This window comes from Gymnoscopelus braueri (assembly GCF_963280865.1).
Source record: "Gymnoscopelus braueri genome assembly, chromosome: 2".
Classification (NCBI taxonomy): Eukaryota; Metazoa; Chordata; class Actinopteri; order Myctophiformes; family Myctophidae; genus Gymnoscopelus; species Gymnoscopelus braueri.
The window spans coordinates 17,055,340-17,081,924 of NC_137604.1; the positions used below are offsets into that span (position 1 = coordinate 17,055,340).

The 26,585-nt window shown below is 40.1% G+C and overlaps 2 protein-coding genes across 2 annotated transcripts; one reads left to right on the forward strand and one right to left on the reverse strand.

Annotated features, from left to right (window-relative positions):
- Window positions 1-477: 477 nt before the first annotated feature.
- LOC308098206 (uncharacterized protein) lies at window positions 478-4,357 on the reverse strand. Its single transcript, XM_080446465.1, has 3 exons — window positions 4,138-4,357; window positions 3,578-3,775; window positions 478-1,723 (listed from the first exon to the last, which is right to left on the reverse strand). The coding sequence occupies exons 1-3, from the start codon at window positions 4,319-4,321 to the stop codon at window positions 714-716; spliced, it is 1,392 nt and encodes a 463-aa protein (XP_080302591.1). The 5' UTR covers window positions 4,322-4,357; the 3' UTR covers window positions 478-713.
- Window positions 4,358-9,431: 5,074 nt separating this feature from the next.
- On the forward strand, window positions 9,432-24,234 carry LOC308094499 (uncharacterized protein; the record flags this gene model as incomplete). Its single annotated transcript, XM_080441203.1, has 7 exons — window positions 9,432-9,517; window positions 18,397-18,690; window positions 18,861-19,130; window positions 19,243-19,322; window positions 22,069-22,164; window positions 23,728-23,806; window positions 24,038-24,234. Exons 1-7 carry the CDS (start codon window positions 9,478-9,480, stop codon window positions 24,232-24,234), a joined length of 1,056 nt encoding a protein of 351 aa, XP_080297329.1. The 5' UTR covers window positions 9,432-9,477.
- Between the last annotated feature and the right edge of the window lie 2,351 nt (window positions 24,235-26,585).

The window sequence follows — 26,585 nt, forward strand, 5'->3', positions numbered from 1 at the left end:
TCCCAAAACCTTTTCAATATTGGGCATAAATAGAAAATATGTGTATGACTGGCTTCCAGTTCTGCACATTTCCTCCAACATTCAGCACTGCCTACTGGCCTGTAATTTGAATGTGTTAATACAGCATCAAAATCAGTTTAACCCCTTTAACCCTATGCTTCAGCTATTTGAAAATAGCTGATCTACAAGCTCGCAATGCTATTGCGATGTGACGTGTTGAAAGCTTGTAGATCTGCTATTTTAACATCACAAATCTTGTATGGGAGTCCCTGCACAAAATATTTTCAGATGGACCCCCAAAATACTAATTTATTTGGGCTTGTAAGACTTGTAAGCTTTGACTAAAAAATATCAAGGAAAAAAGGGGGAAGGGGGGAATCGACGGCACTCTTCTTTAGGTTAAAAACTTTAATGTCAGGCTTAGTTCATATTTTAACAAGTAAAACAATGTCAACATGTTTCGAAGATGACCTTCAAGTCTGACCTAGTACGGGTCCTAACTGCCCAATGGATTAGGATGTTTTGTTACTGCTTGTGTTTGTTTAATAATGGAATTTCATGGCAAATATTCCTGCAAATAGTTTTTTTGATTTTGCACATTGAGAAACAGATACATTAACTTTCTTTCTTTAATTTAGTCATGTTGATATTGTCAGATTGTGTGATTCCCCTGCTTTAGTATCTATGACCTTTATCACTAAAATATGGTTCTACTAATAGCTTTCTCCCCTTGTATGAACCCCCATGTGTTTCTGCAGATGTGTCTTTTGAACAAAGCATTTGCCACACACTGTACAAGTAAAGTTTGTTTTCCTTGTGTGAGACACCATGTGTTTTTTTAGATCATACAGTTGACCAAAGCTTTTGCCACAAACTGCACAAATAAAGGGTTTTTCCCCTGTATGAGTCCTTGAGTGTATTTCCAGAGAAATCCTTTGAGTAAAACCTTTACTGCAAACAATACAAATAAAGGGCCTTTCTCCTGTATGAATCCTCATGTGTGTCTTCAGATGTGCATTTTGACCAAAGCCTTTACCACAAACTGCACACATAAAGGGTTTTTCGCCTGTATGAGTCCTCATGTGTACTTTCAAATAACTCCTTTGAGTACAGAGTTTACCACAAACTGTACAACTATAGGGCTTTTCCCCTGTATGAATCCTTGTGTGTTTTTTTAGATCACTCATTTGACCAAAGAATCTGCCACAAACTGTACAACTGATGGGGTTCTTCCCTGAGTGATTCCTCATGGCTGGAGTTTGATTTGACGATTTCAGGTCCTGGGAGAGCGTGTTGCTCAAAGGCAATGTTTGTCCTTCCATATGTGTCTTGTGTGATTTCAGTGTGTTTAAAGCTGACTGGTCTTCCCTGGTCTCCACCCACACATCACTGTCTTCAGTGTCAGATTCAGAGCAGTGTGAAGAGAGGAGTTGGACATCACCAGTTGGTTGTGATGCTCCATAGTCCTCTACCACAGAATGTGTTTTCATGTGTTCAGTTGAGGTGCTGGCTAGAGGCTCTGTCTCCCCATTTTCATCATCATATAAACTTTTCAGTATGAGGAATGTCAACGTTGACTCATCAGCCTCCTCTGGCTTTTGAAGCAGCTCCTTCTGTTCATGTTTAATCTGTGGAGGCTCCGGTTCCTCCTGGACCAGACTGGGGTTCCTCTCCTGTTGTTCAAGGGAAGCCTCCTCTTTACACACAGGGAGATGCAGGAAGTCTAGGCAAAAGAGAGTAAAAATGAGAGTAAACATTAAATGTGTGAAATTTCCATGCTGTTTTTTTATCTGTGGTAGTTGGAGGAACTTCCGCTGTAAATAAATGCTCCATTTCTAAACCATAACCCATCCTCATTTATTAAAGACATTTGTTATGGGCTGTACAGTACACTTTGACTGTAGTGAAAAACACTGTCTCAGTTTTGAATTGTATACGGTTTGAATCTCCTTTTACTCAACTTCCTTACCACTTGATTTCATGCTGAAACTAGAAAAATTGCTCCTCGGAGCACAGCTCTCCGCCGGGTCAGGTAGGTTATTGTGGGCCACCAATGTTCGGAATTCGCCAATCAGGATGGAATGTGAAAAATCAGACGAAACCATCTTGATCACTTGACTATAGAGATAATGTGTACCGATTTGCATGATGTTTGGACAAAATTTGTAGGAGTAATATAAAAAAGAAAATTGTTGCAAAAATCGGGCCTTCTGGTGGCACTATAATAGGGAAATGTTAAAAGGGTGGCATTTGCTCCTCAACGTAGTGCAAATGTGCGTGCAAAGTTTCACCGCAATCGGACGCTGCGTTCATGATTTGCTGCATTTTGTTCAAAACGGGCCACTCCAGCAAACTTTAGATGTCAATCTTAGCCAATCAGGATGGAATATAAAAAATCTAACAGATCCGTCTTGATCACATGACTATAGAGATCATGTGTACCAATTTGCGTGAAATGTGGATAAAATCTGAAGGCTTAATCTAAAAATTGTTTTTTACATAGGTCGGCCTCCTGGTGGCGCTATAAAAGGCAAATGTGAAAAATGCAGGGCAAAGGGTTTTCCTTGGCCTCTAGGGAGTGTGCATACAAAGTTTTACACATATCGGTGCAGTTATAGGTAAAAACACAAATCAGCCTGTTATAGCTCCACCATGAGGCTGATTTGAATGCTGTGTTCATGATTTGAGGCATTTTGTTCAAAACGGAGTACTCCTGCAAACTTTGGAAGCAAAATTTAGCCAATCAGGATGGAATATGAAAAATCTGAAAGACCCGTTTCGTTTTAATGACTATAGAGATACTGTGTATCGATTTGCGGGATTTTTGGACAAAATCTGTAGGAGTACAGTCAAAAAAAAATATTTTGCACAAATCGGCCTCCTGGTGGCGCTATAAAAGGCCCATGTGAAGCGGGGACAATAATGCCTTAATATTCACCCTAACCTGAATATTATTAACTATGGTCAATGCTTGCACACTGGCACACCTAAATCTAGTCTAAACACACCTAAATCTAACCTAAAAATAAAAAGCCTCTAGACGTTGTGACTGAATAGTGTGGCTGCTGTCCATGGTGCTGAATTAATTTTTTTTTTTTTTTAATTATTATTATTGCCTTGCCTACATAAAGTGCATGATTGATTTGGGCATAGTAATCTTTATTTAAAGGGATATTTCACTTTAGAACTAGTTTGGGGTAATTTTAACTTAGCTTTTGTGAGCACCCCAGACAGTTTTTAAGATGCTTGATTCAGTATTTAGAAGTTATAATGGGTTTGTATAGGAAGGGGGCATGTCTGATAAAATGTATATCGAATATCTAAATACTGAATCAAGCAACTTAAAAACTATCTGGGGTGCTCACAAAAGCCTGAGTAGAGGGGGGTCATACATAGTGAGTATGACCCCAAACTGTGTGTGTGTGTGTGTGTGTGTGTGTGTGTGTGTGTGTGTGTGTGTGTGTGTGTGTGTGTGTGAGAGAGACCCTGTCACATGTTGTTTGTCTGATGGAAGTCAACCGAAAAAGCCAACACTCAGATCATCAGACTCATCAGACTCATATTGACTGTTTTTTACCTGAGAGAGTGTCGTCCATCGTCTCCCCATCTATTAATGTCATCATTGACCCATCAGCCTCCTCTGGTCTTTGAAGTAGCACCTCCTCCTTTTCCTCTTTAATCTGTGGAGACTCTGGTTCCCCATGGAGCAGACTGGGGCTCCTCTCCTGTTGTTCAGGGGAAGCCTCCTCTTTACACACATTAAAGAGTGAGAGATCTAGGGGGAGAGAAGGTAAAGTCAGCAGAGAGAAACTAAGAGCTTTCTGAGGTGGTCTGCTTTTTGGATAAGATTGATTCTCCTGCTTATTGATTCGTTTCCTATCCACCAGTGTTTTCTAGTGTGCAGCTCATGGAAAAGATATGGATATATTTTACTAAACACACGTTTTCTGCCAGAACTTTCAAATGGATATGAAACTAGAAGACATTATCTGACTCCAAATCTATGTAATTAATTATTGGGTGAGTACAACAAGGATTGATGCCGCCTAGATCAGCCTGCTAACTTGAATTCAAACTGTATTGAACCAGTGTTTTGACTGGTTTAAATCGCAGTGTAGTGGTTGTGTATGTGCCGACCTGCTGTGTGTAGTTTGATGTCCAGTATTGGACTTTGGTTCGGTTGGTTTTCAATGTGTTGTTTGGAGCGGAGAGTCTCGTCCTCGTACTCTGTTAGAATGATCTCAATGTCTCCAAATAGCTCCTCAGCAGCAGCACAGAGACGCTGGTTGATCAAGGACTTCAGTGTCCGTAGTAAAGTCATGTTTAGAATGATTTATATCAAAACATGGACATGCTACTAAATGTATCTCTCTCGGTGGGTTGGCCACATAGAGTTATAATATATATAGAGGAAGGATAGCGGATTGCCCCGCCCCCACCTATTCATTTCAATGAAAGTTGCTCACCAGCGCGTGAAGCACCCGAAAGTACCTCTACTTCCTGGATTGGAGCCAATGGAGCCAATGGAGCAGGCGCACTAGCGGTTTAGACGATAGAAGCATGCGCAGTATTGTCCCAAATGCAAAAGTTCTGCAATACCAATTTCAGCCACCAGGCTTCTGAAGCTTCAACCATTCTCCGCGGTTCTGGGGGCTTTGGTTGACCAAGAAAGGACCAATTAATGCAATGAACTTCCGGGTAGACGCAAGGAGTATATTGAAGAAGGAGATGTCAGATACCTTCTAAGCGACGTCAACTGCACTGTGAGGCTGGATACCTCTGGAATGCATTGAAGTCCACGAGAGGCGAGTGGACATGCTAATATGAATAAATGCTATTGTGAAATCATCGGTCACACATTGTCTTCTGCGCACTGTAGGCCGGTGGTTCTCAAATATTTGGACCCCCAGTTATGCATTAGACCACAGACCCACATACATCTGAGAGAGAGCACAAATGGAACCAAATGGACCCATAAGGATCCAATTATTTGTTCCACTTGTAAGGGTCCAATGTTCCATTTGTACACTCTTGGAGACTATCAGGGTTCCAATTGGTTCCTAACTATCAATGATTTAGCTGGAGACCCCCTCCCAGGGCCCCTGGGACCCCTAAAGGACCACCGAGGGACACTGGACCCCACTTTGAGAACCACTGCTGTAGGCCACTAAAGACAAAGATCACAGAGTGAGTTTATGACTGACTGGACACTGAGTGTAAAGTTGACCGGAGGTCGAGACTCCAAAAACAGTCAGAAATACTCTTTTGTGGTCTTTATTTCTCCCACTTCTCCTCCACCAAGTCAGTGTAGCTTTTTACAGTGCATGTATTCGAATAACAAAAATAATACTGGCCAAAAAATACGAAGATAACGAACTCAGGAAATTGATGCAAAACTTAACAAAAAGGGAAAAGAACAAAACAAAGCGCACTAGGCTACACCCCTATGAGGGGGGCCCTTTCAGCTCTGACTGGGCTCTTAGCTCTCTGCCTGCCCAAACATAACTGAAGCTCTGACTCTGCTGTCTCCTTTTTATAGGAGAGGATCCTACCACAACAGAGGCAGCAATTAACCTTCAAAAATAGCTTATCTACAAGCTGACAAATATAACATGAATAACCCAACACATAAATAGATATGGTACTTTCAGACTGAACCCCATTTTGTGTTCGAATTCATTTCCATAGATAATATAATACTTTGCCCATAAACATTGTGAAACACCCCTCCTCCTCTACAGTACATGGCACCTTCCACTGGGACCTCCCCTACTTAAGCTACATGGTTTGGTCCATGCTCTGTTTAGCAGTTCAACCCCCAGTGCCAGTACTGCAGAGGAGTTACAGGTGACAAACAATAAGCAACCCCTTTTACCACAGGTTACACAATAAACTGAATGTTTTATCCCTGTAAAGTCTGTGTGAATTACTTGTGAATTTGTGAATGCATTCAACAGTATTTACATTATAGTATTGACATTTTGTTAGGACATATCTGCCACACTTCCAACAGTTGCTCCAAACCGCCGGTGGTCTTGATTATGAATTGGACGCAGCTGTGTGGTGTGTGTGCGTGCAATGCCCTTAACTCATGTGTCTTTATGTATAGGGCACGGGCATAGAGTTAAAAATAATAGAGAGGGCACCAGAAATCTCCTCCCATCCACTTGCATTGAGTTGCTCACCCAGCGCATGGGCTCAATTGAACCCTTCTTCCGGGTTGGAAATTTGGTGGGCGCGGCCTATTTGGGGCTCCGAACGCGTCACTTCTGTGACGCGTTTTGCGTCACAGTGACGCGTTTTGCGTCACAGAAGCGCGCAGCCCCGTGCGCAAGCTCGTGCGCATGCTCGTGAGTCGAGCCCATTGGTCGAAACCGTTTTCGCGTTCATGTGTTGAGGCCCCAGGCCTGCACGCGCCTGCACTACCATGAATGGCCACCATGTCCATTTGGCTTCAATGAAACCACTGGGTTCTGGGGGCTTGGGCACGGGTTGCCCCGTGACACTGAGTATGGGCTGTCAGCACGAGACTACCAATGAATGACAGCCTGTCAACTGCTGACAGTAGAGGGAGACACTGACTAATATTTAACCATATGTATTTAACGGCAAAAAAACTAAAGCTATTACATTGGAAACTATAATGTGAGTTATGCTCTAAATGGAATGAACTGCAATTATGGATTACCGTTATATCATATAAAAGAAAATAATACCATCCAATATTATTTAACTATTCATATTTTCCAATATTTCTGCGTAATGAATCATTGAATGCAACATTCATTTATCACTAGACCTACATATTATGTTGTGATGAATGAAAACGAAGATGGAAATCTTTGTGTTTATGTTATATGTCTGTCTGGGGTTTTTGCCCAAATATGCCCAAATCAATTGTGCACTTCATGTTGACAAGGCAATAATATAAAAAAATCGACCAATCAATTCAGAACCATGGACAGCAGCCACACCCTTCAAGTTATAGGAAACAACCAATCAATTCAGCACCATGGACAGCAGTCACAGTTATTCCCTTATTTACCAAAGTAATACTGGGTTCACGTGTCATTCCCTCTAAATGCTCTTAAACACCTTGTTCAGGAAACTCATCAATCAGCTGTTCATGGGTCTGCATGAAAAGCAGGTGATTGAGGCGTTTCAGTCATCTTTGAACGAAGGTAGATGACCTCGATGAATTGAATACACAGGACCACAATGGAAACAAACCCTCAAGGCTTTTTTGTGTTATCCTTTTAGCACCATTTGTATAATCGTACCACTGTACCTTTTTGCAAACTGTTAATAAAGTATTCAATCAATCAATCAAACAAACAAACAAACAAACAAACAAACAAACCGTAAAAACAATGGAGGCAGCTGTGTGTAAACACTTACTATACAGAATAAGGGCAAGGGGAAGCCCCCACTTACTGTATGTCATAGTAGCCTAAGTTGTTTCTAAATTTGGCCCTAAGCCAAAACGTTTGTCCACCACTGGACTATACCTATAATACTGAAAAGCCCCTCAGTATTGATTAAGTAAATCACTCTATTGGCTCTTTTGTGGCAGCACATTTAGGACAATTCAAAGATGTACACAACATACATATTTGCATGTAACAAAGCATAACTTCACACTTACAGGAGTATATTCAAGCAAATATTACCCAACCAAGTAAACAATACGAATCATTCAGATACGACAGTGATACAGTATATGCATCTCTACATACTATCTCTCTGTCTGTCTGCTTATAAACATAATATTGGAGGCTTGCTTCTTTCTGCAGGATCTGCAAGTTCTAAGAACTATTAAAATGTACAGCACAGCAGCACTGTCCTTTGCATCACAGGACAGTGCTGCCTGGGGTAGTTGCTCTTATGAGGAAACCATAAACACAAAATCTACCATTGTTATTATAAGAGACAAGGACAATATCAAATGTAAAACTTCATTCATATAAAAAGCAGTGGTGGAAAGTAACTAAGTACATTTACTTAAGTACTGTACTTAAATAAAATGTTGAGGTATTTGTACTTAACTTGAGTATTTCCAATTTCTTATCTCATTATCAAATATTGTACTTTTACTCCACTACAATTATTTGACAGCTTTAGTTAATATTGTTACTTTGCAGATTTAGATTATTATCACAAAACATACATTAACCACTTCAGCCCTATATATATTTCGGCCATTTGAAAATAGCCGATCTACAAGTAGTTTTTTGAGCGGTGTAACCGCTCCTATAAGTGGGTTTAGGATATTAATAACTCATAAATAGCACCCCTCACTTCACACTGGGTGTGATTTTTTAAGTACTTTTACCTTTGGTACTTTAAGTACATTTTGATACCAATACTTTAGTACTTTTATTCAAGTACATTTTGAATTCTGGACTTTTACTTGTAACAGAGTATTTCTACATTGCAGTATTGATACTTTTACTTAAGTAAAACATGTGAGTACTTTTTCCACCACTGATAAAAAGTATTATCTTTAGACCAGAGCCCAACATTACACTTCTCTATACAAATGTGACTTGGCCTCTGCTTTGTATTCTGTGGTTCATTCGTGTTTGCAACCCCAACAGTGGAAGTTGACGTTGTAGGCAGAGACGACAGCTTCCTGTTTAGCATTGTGGTCTACAGAGTGGAGACCACCTTTCTCAGTGTCAGTGAGAATTAGTCACTCATACTGACATGGTACATTTCCGTCCTCAGAGAAACAGCAGCTCCCATACATCAATATGTAACATCTCAGCCAAGTTGTGACAAAACCAACATCACAGCATCTTACAGCAAAGAAAGCAGTGAATCAAATGATACTGGAGTATCACCCCTGTATATCCACTGTAGTAGATCAGTAGGTTATCACCAGTGGTGGAAGAAGTACTCACATTTTGTACTTAAGTACAAGTACCAATGCCACACTGTATAAAATACTCTGTTACAAAAATAAATCCGGTATTCAACATTTACTTGAGTAAAAGTACAAAAGTACTCGCATTAAAATATACTTAAGTACTGGAAGTAAAAGTACTCATTTTGCAGAATGTCCCATTTCACAAGTTTCCAAATGTATAAAAATGCTTCGAAAATAGCCAATTTCAAATAGCCTAAGTATGCATAATATAGGGTTGATGTGGTTAATGCATGTTTTTTAATAATAATCAAAATCTACCAAGTAACTAGTAACTAAAGTTGTCAAATAGTCGTAGTGGAGTAAAAGGTACAACAAAGTAAAAGTACTGAAAATTGTGCGTGTGTGCGTGCGTGCGTTTGTTTTAATGATATACAATCAGCAATAATTTATCAAAATATTGTTTAGATGAGTAACATTTTATGACCTGGGTTGGGGGTGGTTATATCGGATGTTGGGATGTGGTTAGGGTTAGAGTTATAGATGTGAGAGTAAACTAGGCACTCACCATGCAATAGAAGCCTGCAGAATAAACAATCTGACGCATTACGATGGGTATACCAAACCTGACGTTGTTGCTCTTTTTCACAGGTAATCTTTTAACTCTATTAGTGATGTAATTACTGTTCATTCTCAACTGTATTGTTATATTACCTGGGTGATATCAGGTTGTCTTATTCTAGACTATTACATAATGTTGTGTTAGACTTGTATAGTATTTGATCATATGTGGGTTTATTTTGTTCATTCTTTTTTCTGCTATTAGCTGGGAAGTTTTATAGTATTTTCTATTGTTGTATGTTGGACAAACAAAGACAATTGACTAAAACAACTTTCTCTTGCTGGTATTGTGGACTCGTCACCTCTGGTGACAGCACTAATGTATCACCTAAAATGTCACAGTGATGTTGATTTGACCGTCTAAGATGCTGAAGGCTTGTTCATATACTGTCTAGATAGATTTGAGGATGGTCTTACATGTTTATGCTGTCTGGATAGGTTTGATACTGGTCTTTCACGTTGTTTAAATACTGTCTGGATAGGTTTGATACTGGTCTTACATATATATTTTATATTATACATATTTATATTCCCTCTTAGGCTAGTGGTTAAGATGTCCCTTCCCGCATGAGACCCGGGTTCGAATCTCTGGTGTTTTAATGGCACACAACAGTTTTGTTGGATACAAGCATTTAACCTCTGTCACGTGTACAGTATAACATAACATACAATTTTTTATATTTACATTTTATTCCACATTTTTGCAATGATACATCACATGACTATATATAAATACATAGTACATGACATCGCATAGTTACATTTACCGGTATGTTTACCAGCGGTTTCAAGGTCAGTGCTTTCTTGTCGGTTTTTGATTTTTTTAAACGTCCCCTTCGGCTATCTCCCTGCTTCTAAGTACCCTCTCCCTACCTTCCCACCCACCTGTCCACCAAGTTTTCAACCGAGCCACGGACAGCAAATTTAAACTTTTCAAGTTTCAAAAATGACATTTAATCCCGCAGCCAGGATGCGTTTGAAGGAGGTAAGTGGTTTTTCCATAGGAGGAGGATTTGACGACGAGCAATTAAAGAAGCAAATGAAACTATATTATTTTGTCTGGTGTTCATTCAGGTCCCCTCTTCTGGGACACCAAAGATAGCAATGTAAGGTGATGGATCCACATTCAGTGCTAATATTTCGGAAATAACATCAAAGAAAGATCTCCAGTATTCCGTCAGGCTTGGACATGACCAGAACATATGAGTCAGATCGGCTGATGCCTGAGAGCATCTGTCACAGGCATCAGAGAGATCTGGATATATTCTCGATAATCTAGCTTTGCTATACTGTATCCTATGAAGTACTTTGAATTGGATGAGACATAGTCTTGCACAAGAAGAGGCTGAGTTAATAGTTTTTAATGCAGCGTCCCAAAATGTGTCACAAAGTGATGCCCAGTTCGGCTTATTCAAAGCGGGAGGGGTCGGTGCCGATACAATATCATATAAAAAAGAAATGTGGCCTTTTGACAGTTGAGTCAATACTGAGGGTATTATAATGAGGGTAGAATATGGTCAATACCCGAAGCCGGCGGAGTCTGTGGAAATGATAAATTATTATGTCTAGCGAAGTTACGAAATTGAAAATATCTGAATAGATCAGAGTGTTGAAGGTTAAATGTGGAGCGTAGCTGTGTGAAACTGGCAAATGTGTCGTCCATGTAGAAGTCTCCTAGGCAAGACAACCCTTGTAAAGCCCAGCTGGAGAATCTTCCATCAATTTTGCCCGGTTGAAATTGTTGGTTGTTGCATAACGGTGTAGCTCGAGACAGAGAGGTCCAGCCAAAATGTTGTCTAATTTGTTGCCAAATCTTTAAGGTTGAAATAACAAAAGGATTAGAAGAGTGCTGCCTAGGTTTGAGTGGAAGTTTACTGCATGCTAAAGCTTTTAAGGACGAAGAATGACAGGAATTAGATTCCAGTTGAAGCCAACTATCCTCTGTATCTGAGATCCAGAGTGGGATCTTGTACATGTTTGCTGCCCAATAATAAGACTGAAAATTAGGTAAACCGAGTCCCCCCTTTGATCTCTCCCTCTGAAGTAAAGGTTTACATACTCTTGGAGTCTTCCCGCTCCATATAAAATTCAAAATTAGTGAGTTCGATTGACGAAAAAACTGTTTGGGTAAAAAAAATGGGTAAGCACTGAAACAAGTAGGTATCTGGGGAGTATATTCATTTTGATGGATTGCACTCGGCTTGCAAGGGAAAAGGGTAAGGTGTTCCATCGGTGTAGATCAGTTTTCACTTTTGCTGTTAAAACCGTAAAGTTTTCCTCACAGAGAGAGGGAATAGAGTTAGTGATAATAATTCCTAAGTATTTAAACTTGCTAGATACATTGAAGGGAATTATGGATTGGGGTATTACTTTGGCCGGTTGATTAACAGGAAAGCATTCGCTTTTCTGTACGTTCAACTTGTACCCGGAAAAAGTACCAAATGATTCAAGAATATTTAAAGAGGTGGTGCCATGGTTTTGCACTTTTTCTGTTTTTCATGTGTCTATGAGGTTGATAGAACTTCATTAAGCCCCCTGGTGGTAGTGATGTGCGGGTCGGGTTTTTTCATGACCCGCCCCGCCCCAACCCGCCAGGGAACCCAACCCGCCTCAACCAGCCTCGCGAACCCATATATAAATCTATGGCTCAACCCGCCCCGCGGTAGGAATATATATATATATTATATAGCGCTCTTTTGAGTACCCAAAGTCCCTTTAAATGTCTACAGTAGCACAACATTGTCATGGGCTGAATAAACAAGCATGTTGTTCAAAATATATATATATATATATTTTTTTTTTCGTGTGAGAGCGGCTGACCCGCTCACCCGTAGCCCGCATAATTGCCTCTGAAATCCTGACCGCTCATCACTCCCTGGTGGTGTTTTTATGGTGTTTTATGTCTTCTCTGACTATTTTGAGTTTCTACCTGGAGGCTGAAACCTTGAGGGTCAAACGTGCCAATAGAGCGCTTTAGTGACATAGTAATAACATACCCTCCCCTCATTATCATAACACAACAGGTGTGGGCATGAGGAGGAGGAGGGACTAGGACAGGTGGGTGGTGCTAAGGTGGTGGAGGAAGTGCTAAGGTGAGAACCAGGCATACTTAATGAACTGGAGGCGTGTCCACATAAAAACATAATTTTAACAATTTCTGTACACTTTTTTGAAAAAAATCTTCCTCCTAGTATGTTTTAGGGGGGGGGGGGATCACTGAAAAAAATATGTGGAATACATCTTATTGGGTCCGAAACAAAGAGGAGCATAACAGAATAACATAACATACTAAACATCCTAAATTATGTTTCCCAACTTGAGGGATTCATAGCAAAGTAAAAAAGACAAGTATATGTATCGTGGGCATATGGACCTCAAAATTGCAATGCGCTGTTGATTTACAAGTGACACCTGTACTGCACCTCTCCTCCCACAGAAAGTCCTGAAAATACAAAAGACATGCAGGCGGGGTGACATCATAAAATCAATGTACACTAACAACAAATGCGCAGTTAAAATAGGCGAAAAGCACACAGACTTTTTCCCCCAAAGCCGAGGAGTTAGACAGGGATGCAGCCTCAGTCCAACACTCTTCAACATATATATCAACGAATTAGCAAAAACGTTAGAACAGTCCACAGCTCCAGGCATCCCCTTGGCAAACACAGAAATCAAATGCTTACTTTTTGCAGATGACCTGCTGCTGCTGTCTCCAACCAAGGAAGGACTACAGCAGCAACTTGATCTCCTACACAAATTCTCCCAGACATGGGCCCTGACAGTGAACCTAACTAAGACTAAAATCATGATATTTCAAAAAAGATCCAGCCGCCAAAACCATACATTTTTCCTAAATACAATCCCACTAGAACAAACAAAAAACTATACCTACCTTGGCCTAAACATCAGCAGCACAGGGAACTACAACCAAGCTGTAAAGGACCTGAGAGACAAGGCAAGAAGGGCATTATATGCTTAAAACCTGGCTTAAAATACTGGACTCTGTGATATAACCAATTTCCCTCTATGGTTGTGAGATCTGGGGACCATTAGCAAACCATGACCTTGAAAAATGGGATAAACACCAAACCGAGACCCTACACACAGAATTCTGCAAATCCATTCTCCGTACCCAGCGAAAAACACCAAATAATGCATGCAGGGCAGAATTAGGATGATACCCACTCATAATCAAAATAAAAAAGAGAGCACTTAAGTTCTACAACCACCGACCTAGATGCACTCCATAACAAGGCACTCACACACAGCGAAACTCTAGAGAGATGCCCCCTCAGCCAGCTGGCCCGAACTCCGGGCACAAACACAAACAGAGCCACGAGATAGAAAACCCATTGGACTAAACCAAATTATAAAACAGCAAAAGGAAAACTACCTGACACATTGGAAAGAAGCAACACAAAAGCAGAGTAAACTAGAATGCTATCTGGCCCTAAACAGAGAATACGCAGTGGCAGAATACCTGAGCACCGTGACCGACCCAAAACAAAGACAAATCTTAACTAGGTACAGACTCAGTGAGCACAGTCTTACGATCGAGAAAGGTCGTCACAGGCAGACCTGTATCCCGAGAGAAGACAGACTATGCACCCACTGCACACAAAATGAAGTGGAAACCGAGCTACACTTCCTAACCGTCTGTCCATTGTACCAAGACATCAGAGACACATACTTCCCACAGATTACAACCACACACGGAGATTTTGAAAACATGACCAATGACAAAAAACTCCCATATCTGCTGGGCGAAGTACAACAATGTGCAAACACAGCAGCAAGATTTGTGAGTTGCTGTGATAGGAGAAGGATATCAAACGGAACACAACCACCCTAAAAACTAATCATTGTGTATATTCCTGCACTATACCTGCACCCAGTGATCTTGGTACATAGAAATTGATCTATTGAAGATTCTGACTTTCAAATGTACATATTTTTTGTTTTGATTGTATTGCTGTATTGTTGTATTGTTTTTTCTGCTTTGGCAATGTAAACGTATGTTTTCTCATGTCAAATTGACATGCCCCTTCACCTACGCAAATTATCAATTTGCCCATCTGCTGCACACCTGCCCCCCAAGTCTAAAATCCCTGCTGGCAGCCCCTAGAGTCTATGCTGCTCCTTACAATCCAAATTGATGTTGACCGTTTGAACATTAGATAATTTGTAACGTATGTGATGAGGGTGTAACTACCTACGGCATGTGTGGAACCCAGCAGTGAGATGGAGACAAGAGCAGGAGGCTCGTAAACTCGCCCAATTCATTGTCACCAAATAAATACATGCATGGGCAGACATCTGCATGGTCTGTGCTAAGGATGGACATTTTCAGTTTTCCTTTGCCGCTATCTTACTGTTTTATTTTTAGAATACACAAAGACATAAATAATAAATACATCCAACAAGGCAGGGTGCACAGCCTATATGGGTGAGAATCAGCAAAAGTCAGAAACTAAAAAAGAAGAGAAAATAATTCGTAGTCCCAATGCAAAGAAATTTAATTGTTTAATGAGCCAATATTTTGACCTGGAGGTCTTCAGATTAAGTTATTGAAATTGATTGGGGAAGCATGGAAAAATAAAAATTATATAAAAAAAAAAAAAAAAAAAGCATGAGGAAATACAAAATATCGTCTGTCTACAGGGAAACTGGTACTAGCTCCTCTTTCGGCCTCCAGAAAGATGGGTTTTTAGGGCTGTTTTGAATGAGCCCAGCAAACTGCATTTTTTGAGGGATGGGGTTAGACTATTCCATTCCTTGGTGGCTGTACTATAGAAGGAGAATTTGCCCATGTTTGTTTTATGGGTGGGTGGTACCAGATTGTTGTTTACGCTCCCTCTAGTTTCGTGGCTGTGGGTGTCACTAACTTTTTCGAGGTATTTATACAGATATGCGGGTATAGGGGGCATATCGGGCAAATCTGCATTTACAATTTTGAAAACCAGACCCATTTTTTGTTGTTTAACCCTGTCTTCCACCCTGAGCCAGCCTAGGCTGGCAAAGTGAGTGGGAGAGAGGTGGGTCATGGGCCCCAGTCCGAGAAGTAGTCGGATCAGTTTGTTTTGGGAGGTTTGAAGCTTAGTCTGCAGTGACACTGAGGTGTTGGAGTACCAAGAGGAGCTAGCATAGTCAAAAAGGGGCTGAATCAGGACCCCTGAGAGGGTCCTGAGGGCCTGAGGGTTGACAAAAGAGGAAACTCTGCCCATAAATCTGGTTCTCTGGTTTACTCCTTTGACCACCTTTGTTGCCATGCTTTCACCTGTCAGGTATTTGTCAAGAATACATCCCAAATAGGTAATCTCTTCTTTGCTAGTGATGATTGTGTCATCGACTTTGACCTTGAAGTCATTTACCTTCATTTTACTGAGGGAATGTCTGGTCCCAAATAGGATGGATTCAGTTTTCCCAAGGTGTAGAGACAGTTTGTTATCGGTAAGCCAGGTACGGATTTTTGAGAGTTCAGAGCTATATAGATTTCTTTCACACACATAATGCTACATTACATATGTCTGTACATTTTAACAAAACTGTGGAACACTTCATGGAGAGAGGCTTGCTGCTAGCTGATTATTGTCTCCGCCAGGCCGTAAGGCATGGCGAGAGAGTATGTTTTACCCCCTGTCCGTCCATCCGTCCGTGTGTCCGTGTGTCCGTCCGTCCGTCCGTCTGTCACCAGCTAATCTCCGGCACCGTTGGCCCGGTCGCTCCCAAACTGTGCACACACACTCCCTGGATGCCAATTCAGAACCTCTGCCCCAAAATGTTCACATGGGCCTGTTATAGCGCCACCAGGAGGCTGCTTTTTGAAAAACACATTTATTTACTGTACTCCTACAGATTTGGTCCAAAGGTCACGCGCATCAGTACACAGTATCTCTATAGTCATTAAACGAAACGGGTTTTTCAGATTTTTCATATTCCATCCTGATTGGCTAAAAATGGCTTCCAAAGTTTGCAGGAGTGCTCCATTTTCAACAAAATGCCTCAAATCATGAACACAGCATGCAATTTCGGTGACATTTTGCACGCGTATTTCCACTATGCCGAGGAAGAAATGCCACTTGAAATTTTTCAAATCAGCCTCATGGTGGCGCTATAACAGGCCGATTCATGTTTTTACCTATAACTGCACCGATCTGTGTAAAACTTTGTATGCGCACTCCCTAGAGGTCAAGGAAAAACCTTTGCCCTGCATTTTTCCCATCTGCCTTTTATAGCGCCACCAGGAGGCCGACTTATGTAAAACACATTTCTTTATATTACTCCTTCCGATTTTATCCAAATTTCACGCAAATCGGTACACATGATCTCCATAGTCATGTGATCAAGTCGGATGTGTTTTTTCATATTCCATCCTCATTGGCTAAGATTGACATCTAAAGTTTGCAGTAGTGGCTTGTTTTGAACAAAATTCCGCAAATCATGAACGCACCGTCCGATTGCGGTCAAACTTTGCACGCACATTCACACTATGTTGAGGAACAAATGCCACCCTTTTAACATTGGCCTGTTATAGCGCCACCAGCAGGTCTAATTTAGCAAAAGAAATAAATGCACAAAATGCCTCAAACCATGAATGCAGTGTCCGATTGCCGTGCAAGGCCTAAGAACAAATGGTACCCTTTAAACATTGGCCTATTATAGCGCCACCAGGAGGCGCTATAATAGGGCCTCCTATTATAGCGCCTACCTGACCTGGCGGAGACCTGTGCTCCGAGGAGCACTTTTTCTAGTTTTATATTGTATTTCATACTGTTGGATTTAACAATGTAACTGAGGGACAATGCTTTCATCATCATCAAAGCTCCTCAGCTTAGCGGTGCTGTTCAAGTTATGGTAGAAGACCTCTGTCATGAAACCTGCCATTTGAATCTACAGAGGTTTCCGTTCTGTATTTCACTGGAACATGTACGTATGTATGTATCGAAACAGGAAATAGTCTGTGGTGTGCTGTCCGTGAACTCAGAGGGTCTATAACCACTGATAGGACAAGTGGTTTTCATAGGTTACTAGGAAATACAGCTGGTCTATCTTGGTCACAAAACCAAGATAGAGGAGCCATTTCTTCAGAAGCGTGAAAACGGAAACACTGGTTTTGTACATCTCCTTTCATAGCCAAGTGTTACCAAATATATATATATAACAATTATAATACCTAATGTCTGGCAAGTGTGGCAATAGTTATTAAAGATAAATGTAGAGAAATAAAGTATGTCTCCTTAAGGAAAAAGAGAGGTACAGTAGCAATGAAAAGTCACAGCAGGAATCATCTTACTGTTAATAAATCACTCTGGATAAGAGCATCTGCTAAATGCATAGCCTTAATTAATCTCTTGCAGACTCTAGACTTTGAGTAGGGATAGAGGTTTCTTCCATCCAACTGTTAAGGGGCTGTTTACACAACCATCTGTGAAGATTAAACTAGAGAGAGAGAGAGAGAGAGAGAGAGAGAGAGAGAGAGAGAGAGAGAGAGAGAGAGAGAGAGAGAGATGGAGAGGGGGGTGGGGGAGACACAGAGGCAAAATGAACTTTTAAACAAATACTTTAGTTGAAATACAAAAAAGCAGTACAATATTTAACTAAGTGAATATGCCTAATGTTTCAGACAATGTTTTCAGTCAGATCTGCATGGGGATCTCATCTTAAACAAGCTCAGTGCATAATGAGTCTTCCAGTTTAGTAGACCTTGTATTGTGAATTTGTACATCAATGTACTGTTGTTCTCATGTCTTACTAAATAAAGTACATCAATCAATCAAAACAAAAAGGATGCCTTACTACTTGATTTAATTTGAATTACAGGAGATACCATTTAATTGTTTAATTGTCACTCTGATATTTGTGAATTGTACTAATGTTGTTCTGACAGTCATATCACCTCATGTTTACAGTGATGAACACATCTGATATGATGGTGGTGAAGGAGAACCTAACTGTTGGAGGATCCATCACACTACCTACCCCAAAAACACAGCATGGAGCACTATATTTAAATAATTCCGTTATTGCTGTGGTGGTGGACAGGGAAAGCACGATCCTGGAGAAACATTTCAGAGACAAACTTCACTGGAATAAATACTCTGGACTCTTTACAATCACAGGACTGCAGAGAAAGTATTCAGGGATTTATAAATTAGAAGATATAACTACAAGTGTTGTTAAGTTATATCATATCACTGTTTATGGTAAGTTAGTAAGTAATGCTAATTACCAGCTGTTATAAACAATGTAGCCTAAATGGTAGGACTTGGTCCTAACAACTAGCCTAATTCTGGTTAATTTGAAAGTGTGGTTTATGGTTTCCAAATACAGATAGTAATTCTATGTCTTGATTGTCCACTAAATGTGTCCTCAGATCCTGCACCAATGCCTGCTGTGAACGTCTCTGATGTGAGCAGTGAGAGCTGCAGCTTGGTGTGTTTTATAGAGAAGGATGATGAGACAGTTCTCTACTGGTACAAAGGAGAGAAGATACTGAACCAGACCAGCACTGTTCCCTCACTTCCTCTCACTGTAGATATGGAGGGATTGAACTCCTCTTACAGCTGTGTGGCTGCCAACCCTGCTAATAACAACACACTGTCACTTAACATCACAATACTCTGCAGTGACAACAACCTCACAAGTAAGGACAGTTCCACCACTTTTCATAAACAACATGTATTTTATCTACAACATCCTATCTTTCTCATAATGTATTTCAGCTAACGTTGATTTCAAATGTTCATCACTCACAGATGAAGACAGCAGGATAGGATCATCATATTGTTGGTTGCTGTTATTGATTGGTGTGTTTATCATCACAGCAAACCTTGTTGTGATAATAAAGTTGGAAAGAAGGTAAGAATCTATTAGTAATTAGTGTGGTTGCCCAGACTATAGTACTCTACCGACTTTATTCTTTCTTTCTAGATAAACTTTATTTCGGGCTGCTACTCCTCCCACAGTTTTTTTTCCCCAATTTCGTGGCATATGTCAAAATGACCGGCTTCACCGGGAATCGTGCACTTGTACTTTGCTAAGAGATTGGTTACATAATTTAATTGATATTGATTTATTAGTGCATTAAATTTCCCCATCCACTTTAATGGGAAAATTAAAAAAACTCAAATTCAAGTATTTTTTTCTGTAAGGGCTAGAGTTAAAAGACTTTGAGGGGAGGTTCATTGTTTATTGCCAAATTATTAATAAAATAATTACACCAGTCGGCCACATGGTGGCGCTATAACAGCCCACTTTACGTTTTGGCCTATAACTCTTGAACCGTAGGTCGTAGAATAAAACAAATATTTTCCCCTGGATTCCTTGGGTCACTACGCAACTCCCCATATAGGCCACGCCCATTTCCGTCTGGATAGATTTTCCGCCATTTAGAATTTTCTTCAAAACACACTTTTAGCTCCTCCTCCTACAGATTTTGTCCAAATCTCACAAAAAACGGTACACATGATCTATGGACCCATCTATGGACCCATGCGATACACACATCGAAGCGGAATTTTGATAGTCTATACTGTTTGGCCGTAATTGGATTCCAAAGTTAGCGGGAGGGGCTCGTTTTACAAAAAATGCCTAAAAACGCGAACAAAACGTCCAGTCAATCCCAAATTTGAATCACATGTCGAGGATGGTTTACTCAACAAATCCCCAAAAGCATTTCCACTTTGACCCATAGGGGCGCCACAAATGCGCAAAATGTAACCGTTTGACACAAAAACATGATTTTTGGGGGGATCAGTTCTCTCAAAAAGAAAAGCAAGTGATCTCAGGAGTGACATGACGATGTCATCGGCCCGCTACATTTGTGGGAGGGGCCTGTTTCTTTAGTGGGAGGGGCCTATTTCCTCAAATCAAAACGGCACGTGTCACGAACGTGGGATCCGATCGGCACCGAATTCGAATCGCACGTCGCGCGGCCTCCGACGGTAATCCTCCAGGCGTAATCCTCGCGTCCCGGCGGCCGCCCGCGACCGGCGTCGGCGCAACCACACTTTGCAATTTCCCAGAATTGCGACGCGTCTAGTTTGTATTGCTTTATAACTCAGCCTAGAGGTTTGTTACCTTTATTTAACCAGGCAGACAATTAAGAACAAATTCTTATTTTCAACTGTGGCAAGAGGGAAGGCCTCTTGAGGGCGAGGTGTTAGGGGCTGAAATATTAAAAAAACCTCAACATTCAGGTTCAAAGCAAATAAAAACAAATCTATAATTGTAAATCACAGTAAATCACAGAGATAAGAAAACAATCAATAAATAAAATAAAATATAAAACGTGTATTATGTAAGTGTATATATACTGCATAGTATCTAGCTACTAAATAATTCTCCCCCACATTATGCACACTCCCCATTGCTGCTAAAGAGTTTCTTTCTGATCTCTACTATATTGCCTGTACTATTAAATCTTTATTTATTGATTGATTTTTTTATATCCAGTATAACTATTCTTATGTTGTTGTTATATTGTATTGTTGTTAGCACATTCCTGTGGAAAATGTTACAACATTTCAATGCTTGCACCAGTATGAGTGAGTGAGAAATAGTACCCTCTTCAATCTCTTGAATCTTGTACTTATTGTCTCCGCCTTTTACCCCCTGTCCGTCCGTCCGTGTGTCCGTCCGTGTGTCCGTCCGTGTGTCCTGTCCTGTCCGTGTGTTACCAGCTAATCTCCGGCACCGTTGGCCCGGTCGCTGCGAAACTGTGCACACACACTCCCTGGATGCCAATTCAGAACCTTTTTTCCAATTCAGAAATTTTTCACATGGGCCTGTTATAGCGCCACCAGGAGGCCGATTTGTGCAAAACCCATTTACTCCTACAGATTTTATCCAAACATCACGCAAATCGGTACACAGTATCTCTATAGTCATGTGATCAAGACGGATCTGTCCGATATTTCATATTCCATCCTGATTGGCTAAGGTTGGCTTCCAAAGTTTGCAGGATTGGCCGTTTTGAACAAAATGTCTCAAATCATGAACACAGCGTGCGATTTCCGTGAAAACTTGCATGCACATTTCCAATAGGCCGAGGAAGAAATGCCACCCTTTTCACATTGGCCTGTTATAGCGCCACCAGCAGGTCTAATTTACCAAAACACATTTTTGCAACAAAATGCCTCAAATCATGAATGCACGCACATTTCCACTAGCTCGAGGAAGAAATGGCACCCTTTTCACATTGGCCTATTATAGCGCCACCAGGTGGCCACAATAACCTACCTGACCTGGCGGAGACCTGTGCTCCGAGGAGCACTTTTTCTAGTTTCACATAAGTTACAACAGCCAGTTGTAATCCAGTCAAGCTCATTTTGAAAATGATCTAGGATATTTACGATATTTGTTTGGTGGAAATTCTCAAAGAGACAGCACTTAAAGTAAAATTACAGGTACATTGTGCGTACTGTATGTGTGTGTGTCTCTAAAAATAATGGAACAGCACCATGAAAAGAAGCATTATGAACTAAACATTATCTGCTCATGTATGTTATCTTGTGATTTAACGCCAACTCTCCCTTATGTTAACACTGGAGAATAACACGTGTACCTCCACTCCCCTGCAGGATGAAGCAGCTGACAGGTTGCAGTATGCAGCTCTGAGCTTCAGCCACAACTCAACCAGGAGACAAAGAGACAGAGAGGTCATCATTTACTCTGTAGTGAGACGTCAAAACATGGAGTAAAATGTTCCTTCCACTGCTGACTGTGGATGATTAACCGTGATATGATTCACTGATATAATGAACTATATTATGAACTTATATCATTTATTTATTACTGTATTTCAATGAACTGACATTTTTCTGGATCAACAAATGTGCACAAATCACGTCCTTCACCCACATTTGGTGTGGAGTGTTCTTCATCCATTCATTGTGTGTACAGTGTGGCTGTAGATAAATGACCTCTTGTCTATTGTGTTCAGTGTGTTTCATATTGTAGCAGTGTAGTGTAGTTTAGATGACAGTAGTCCATAGACACCATGGATGACAACAACTCAATTATGAACTCATCATATGGTAATTAGTGAGAAATGCATACATATATATTTGTTTGCATTTAGACTGCCTGGTTCAAAGACAGATACCAATTGATGTGTGTCTTGTGTACAATAAAGCTTGGGAGTGTACAATATGCTGTGTGGTATTTTTAGTTTTTAAAGGTCAGAAAGATTCATTCACTCAATACAGTAACATCTTTTTGTTTGGAAATATATTGTACAGTGTCTGACATAATAAGTATTACTGCACCAGCTACTGAGTTACTTGATGTGTAGAGTACAGTAGTACATGGTCAGTGATTTGTTTCATTGTTTCAATGTCTATTTGTTTCAGTATGAAAATTCAACATGACATATCAACTCACAAATCACAAGTACATATTATCAGATTGTCCTCTACACTGCAAGATGCTGTGACATTGAAGCTGCAGGCCTGACTTCCTGTCCTCAGTGTCGTCATGGAAACTCAAACTAATATCAACATTATGATCAGCACAAAGTATTTACTTGAGAGTCTTCCTGACCATGCTGTGACTGTGAGGGATAATGATTATAGCTCCCCTGTGACTTTTGCCCACAGTCAGAACATACCTGGATTGATTGATTGATTGAATACTTTATTAGTCAGAAATGTAAACAGCACGTGGTACATTAAATTAAAGCATTAAAGCTAAAAGGATAACACAAAAAGGTCTTGAGGACTTGTTTACATTGTGGTCCTATGTATTCAATTCACCAACATAGCATACGAAATTAACACAATAATACATGTCATCAACAAATACAAACACTAGTACAAAAGAGATGGGAAGATTACATTTACCCCCCCCCCCTTTTGGCCTCTTGATTTGTGTTTTTTCAGGCCAATTTTGAAATACACCAGTGTTACACATCTTTTAGTGGATGGTGTCAAGGCATTCCACATTTAGGTGGCAGAGCAGTAGAATGAAAACTTTTCACCACTTTTGATGCCATTTGTCATATTGAGACATTTATTGTATTATATTGTACATTGGCCATTATGAATTGAAAGATGGTCTTCCAATTCAAGTCCTTTGGCTTTTGGGGCTGCAATGAAGCTTACATGGAAAGAAGTCTAAACTGTTAAGACTAATAACAAAGCTTAACAGGGACAGGTGAGAATACATTTCCACTCTAATTAGTTCTATTGTCTAACTCCAGAGTAGACACAAACATCTTCACTGTCCCTTTGTCTTCTTAGTCTGCTGTTATTGTTCACACTCAGAGCAACGTAATGGAGGTTGTCAGCATCTCGGCCCTGATGAGACAGATAACAGGACGTAATGTGAGATCAAAGGAAATGGGTGAATAATGCACAAATGTGATTAGAGCGGACAGTTTATTTTTCCAATCTTGTGATGCTGTATACTAGGGTTACATCTGGGTGTCTGTGATTGAATTTGAAGATAATACTCACCTCAAAATCACAGGCTGCAGAACTTCTTGGATGAGAAGTATTCTCTGCATACAGTATAAGTGATGAAAGGAATTTGTGTGTCATTCTGCTTCAGATTTTCCGGCCTCCAAAGACAACGACCAATCAGACACGCCGTCTTTCTCTCTGCCTCCATATTTCTACCCTCTGATGGGGGCTGGAGTCTCCATCTTTCTGCTGATTCTGGGTCTCTGTCTCTGGAAGAAATGCAGAGGTACTTCACTGATCACTAAAAAGACGTGCATATTTGTGTTCAATGAAGATACTTTGTAGACCTAAAGATAAACATGGAATCTTTTATTGACAAGAATATGTTGGGAATATGTTTTTTTTACCAAGAGGTAGAGAGATGAAAAGAGACAGATGTGTGAAAAACAGAAAAAAAGCGTGAAATATTGAGAGACACAGGATGTCAGAGAGGAAAACAGAATGAGACAACATTAAATATAACACTATTATTCCAAAGAAGCCCACACCTCTCTCTCACACACACACACACACACACACACACACACACACACACACACACACACACACACACACACACGCACACGCACACGCACACGCACACGCACACACACACACATTTAAAGAAGCTGCAAGATTCTACAGGATGTGATGTACAGCAACTGTGTTCTGCACAATTTTGAGCCTATTAAGTGATTTTTGCTCAACATGTTAAAACAAACACTATACAGTACTTCTGTATTTTAACCTGTGCAATATAATACAATACATGACTTATTTCACAGCATATGCACTTCCAATACTGTGCGTTCACATTGATCATACTGTTCGTGGTCTTTTTGTATCTTATTTGCAGATCCATGTTGTATCAGGTAGGTATTGATCTCTGTCTATTCATCAACATGACAGCAGTACATTACATCTTATATAGCTACTGTACTTCATTACTGATAAATATGTATTTTTAATTACAGACCTGTACAGTCTCAGGGAAACAAACAGGGCTCAGCAGCAAACCAGAGGACCAATCAAAGTGGGACCCCTGGACGTGAACTTCCCGCTGCAGCACAGTCAGTCTTTGAACCAATCATGTTGATTGAGTGGTATATCTCAATTTTATAGTGACCATTATTATACCCTTTATAGTGGACTCATTTTATCCCACATGGTGAAAAGTACCATACAATGGGCGGTCACTATCGCAAAACCTACAGTACATACTGTACCATTGATTGATTAAAATATAAATATTTTTATTTAAAAAAAGGTTGTTAACAGTACAGGTAGTACAGTCAAAGATTATTCTAAAAGGATAACACAAAAAGCCACAGGGGGCTTGTTTCCATTGCTTGTGGTACATTGTACTCAAATCATAATGTTGTGCTTGTGTGTGTGAGACTGTGTTCGGCTAATCTCAGATACCTCTGGATCGGTGTAAAACTTTGCATGCACACTCCAAGTAGGCCAAGGAAGAACCTCCACCCCAAAATGTACATGATGTAGACATATCAGAGCCTGTATGTCTTACAGAAAGTGCCATATATAATAAATGCATCCATTCATCTCCAAATTGGAATCACATGTTGAGGGGCCTCTATAGAGTTTAGCAGAATAATTATCTAAATTCATGTTTGAAATAACAAACATAAACACTAAATGAAATAATAATTTGTTTAACTTTAGGCAACCCAATCTATGGCAACATAATCGATGGCAACCCAATCTATGCTGTGAATAATCACTCAGATTCATTCTGATTATGAAAATGATACAGTATACAGTATATCTTTTTAAACATTCCATCCATATTTAATCTAATTTAATTTGGTTTTACTGTAGAATGTTAATGTTAAGAGTCTTTTTTTTCAGTTTCAAAGATTTATCACTTGATTAGAAATGTTTTAGCGCCACCTGCTGAGCACAGTAACTTGGGACAGTTTTGTTTACTTTGACAGTGTCACCACCAGCTCGTTGGCAAGCTTTCTCATGAAGGAGAAACTGCCATACTGCTTGTATGTTGTTATTGGTCATAATTAAACTTAGTTTTTTTATTTACAGATCCAATTTATGTCATGTAAGTACAGTATTGATCTCTGTCTTTTCATCAACATGACAGCAGTAGATTACATCTTGTTTTCTTCTTCATTTCAGCTTACTTTTATTTATATAATATATATCTTGTTTCCATTACAGACCCATTCCGTCTCAGGGAACCAATCCAGGTTCAGTTGTAGAGCAGAGGTCTAAAAAATAAAATCAAAGTGGGGTTCCTGATGATGTGTAGCCTACTGCCCACTGCAGCACGGTCAGTCTTTACACAGACAGACAGACAGACAGACAGACAGACATCATTGTTTTCTGTCGTTTAATTCAGGTGTTGTAGCATCAACAGCAGTAAGTGTGAAACGTAGATATATGTTTTTAAAAAGTAGGATGAAAATAAAACAACTAGACTTCTTCATCTGCACTTGCTTTGACTGAGTTAACATAATGTATGTATTTTATACAACCTGAACCAATCATGTTGGTTAAGGATACAGTACTTCTGTCAATTAATTTCTAACTTTATACGGTAGATAAATATAAGTGCATTAAATTCCATCAGCTCAGGTGTGTTTTGTTTTCCCTACTAAGCAGAATAATTACAATCGAAACCA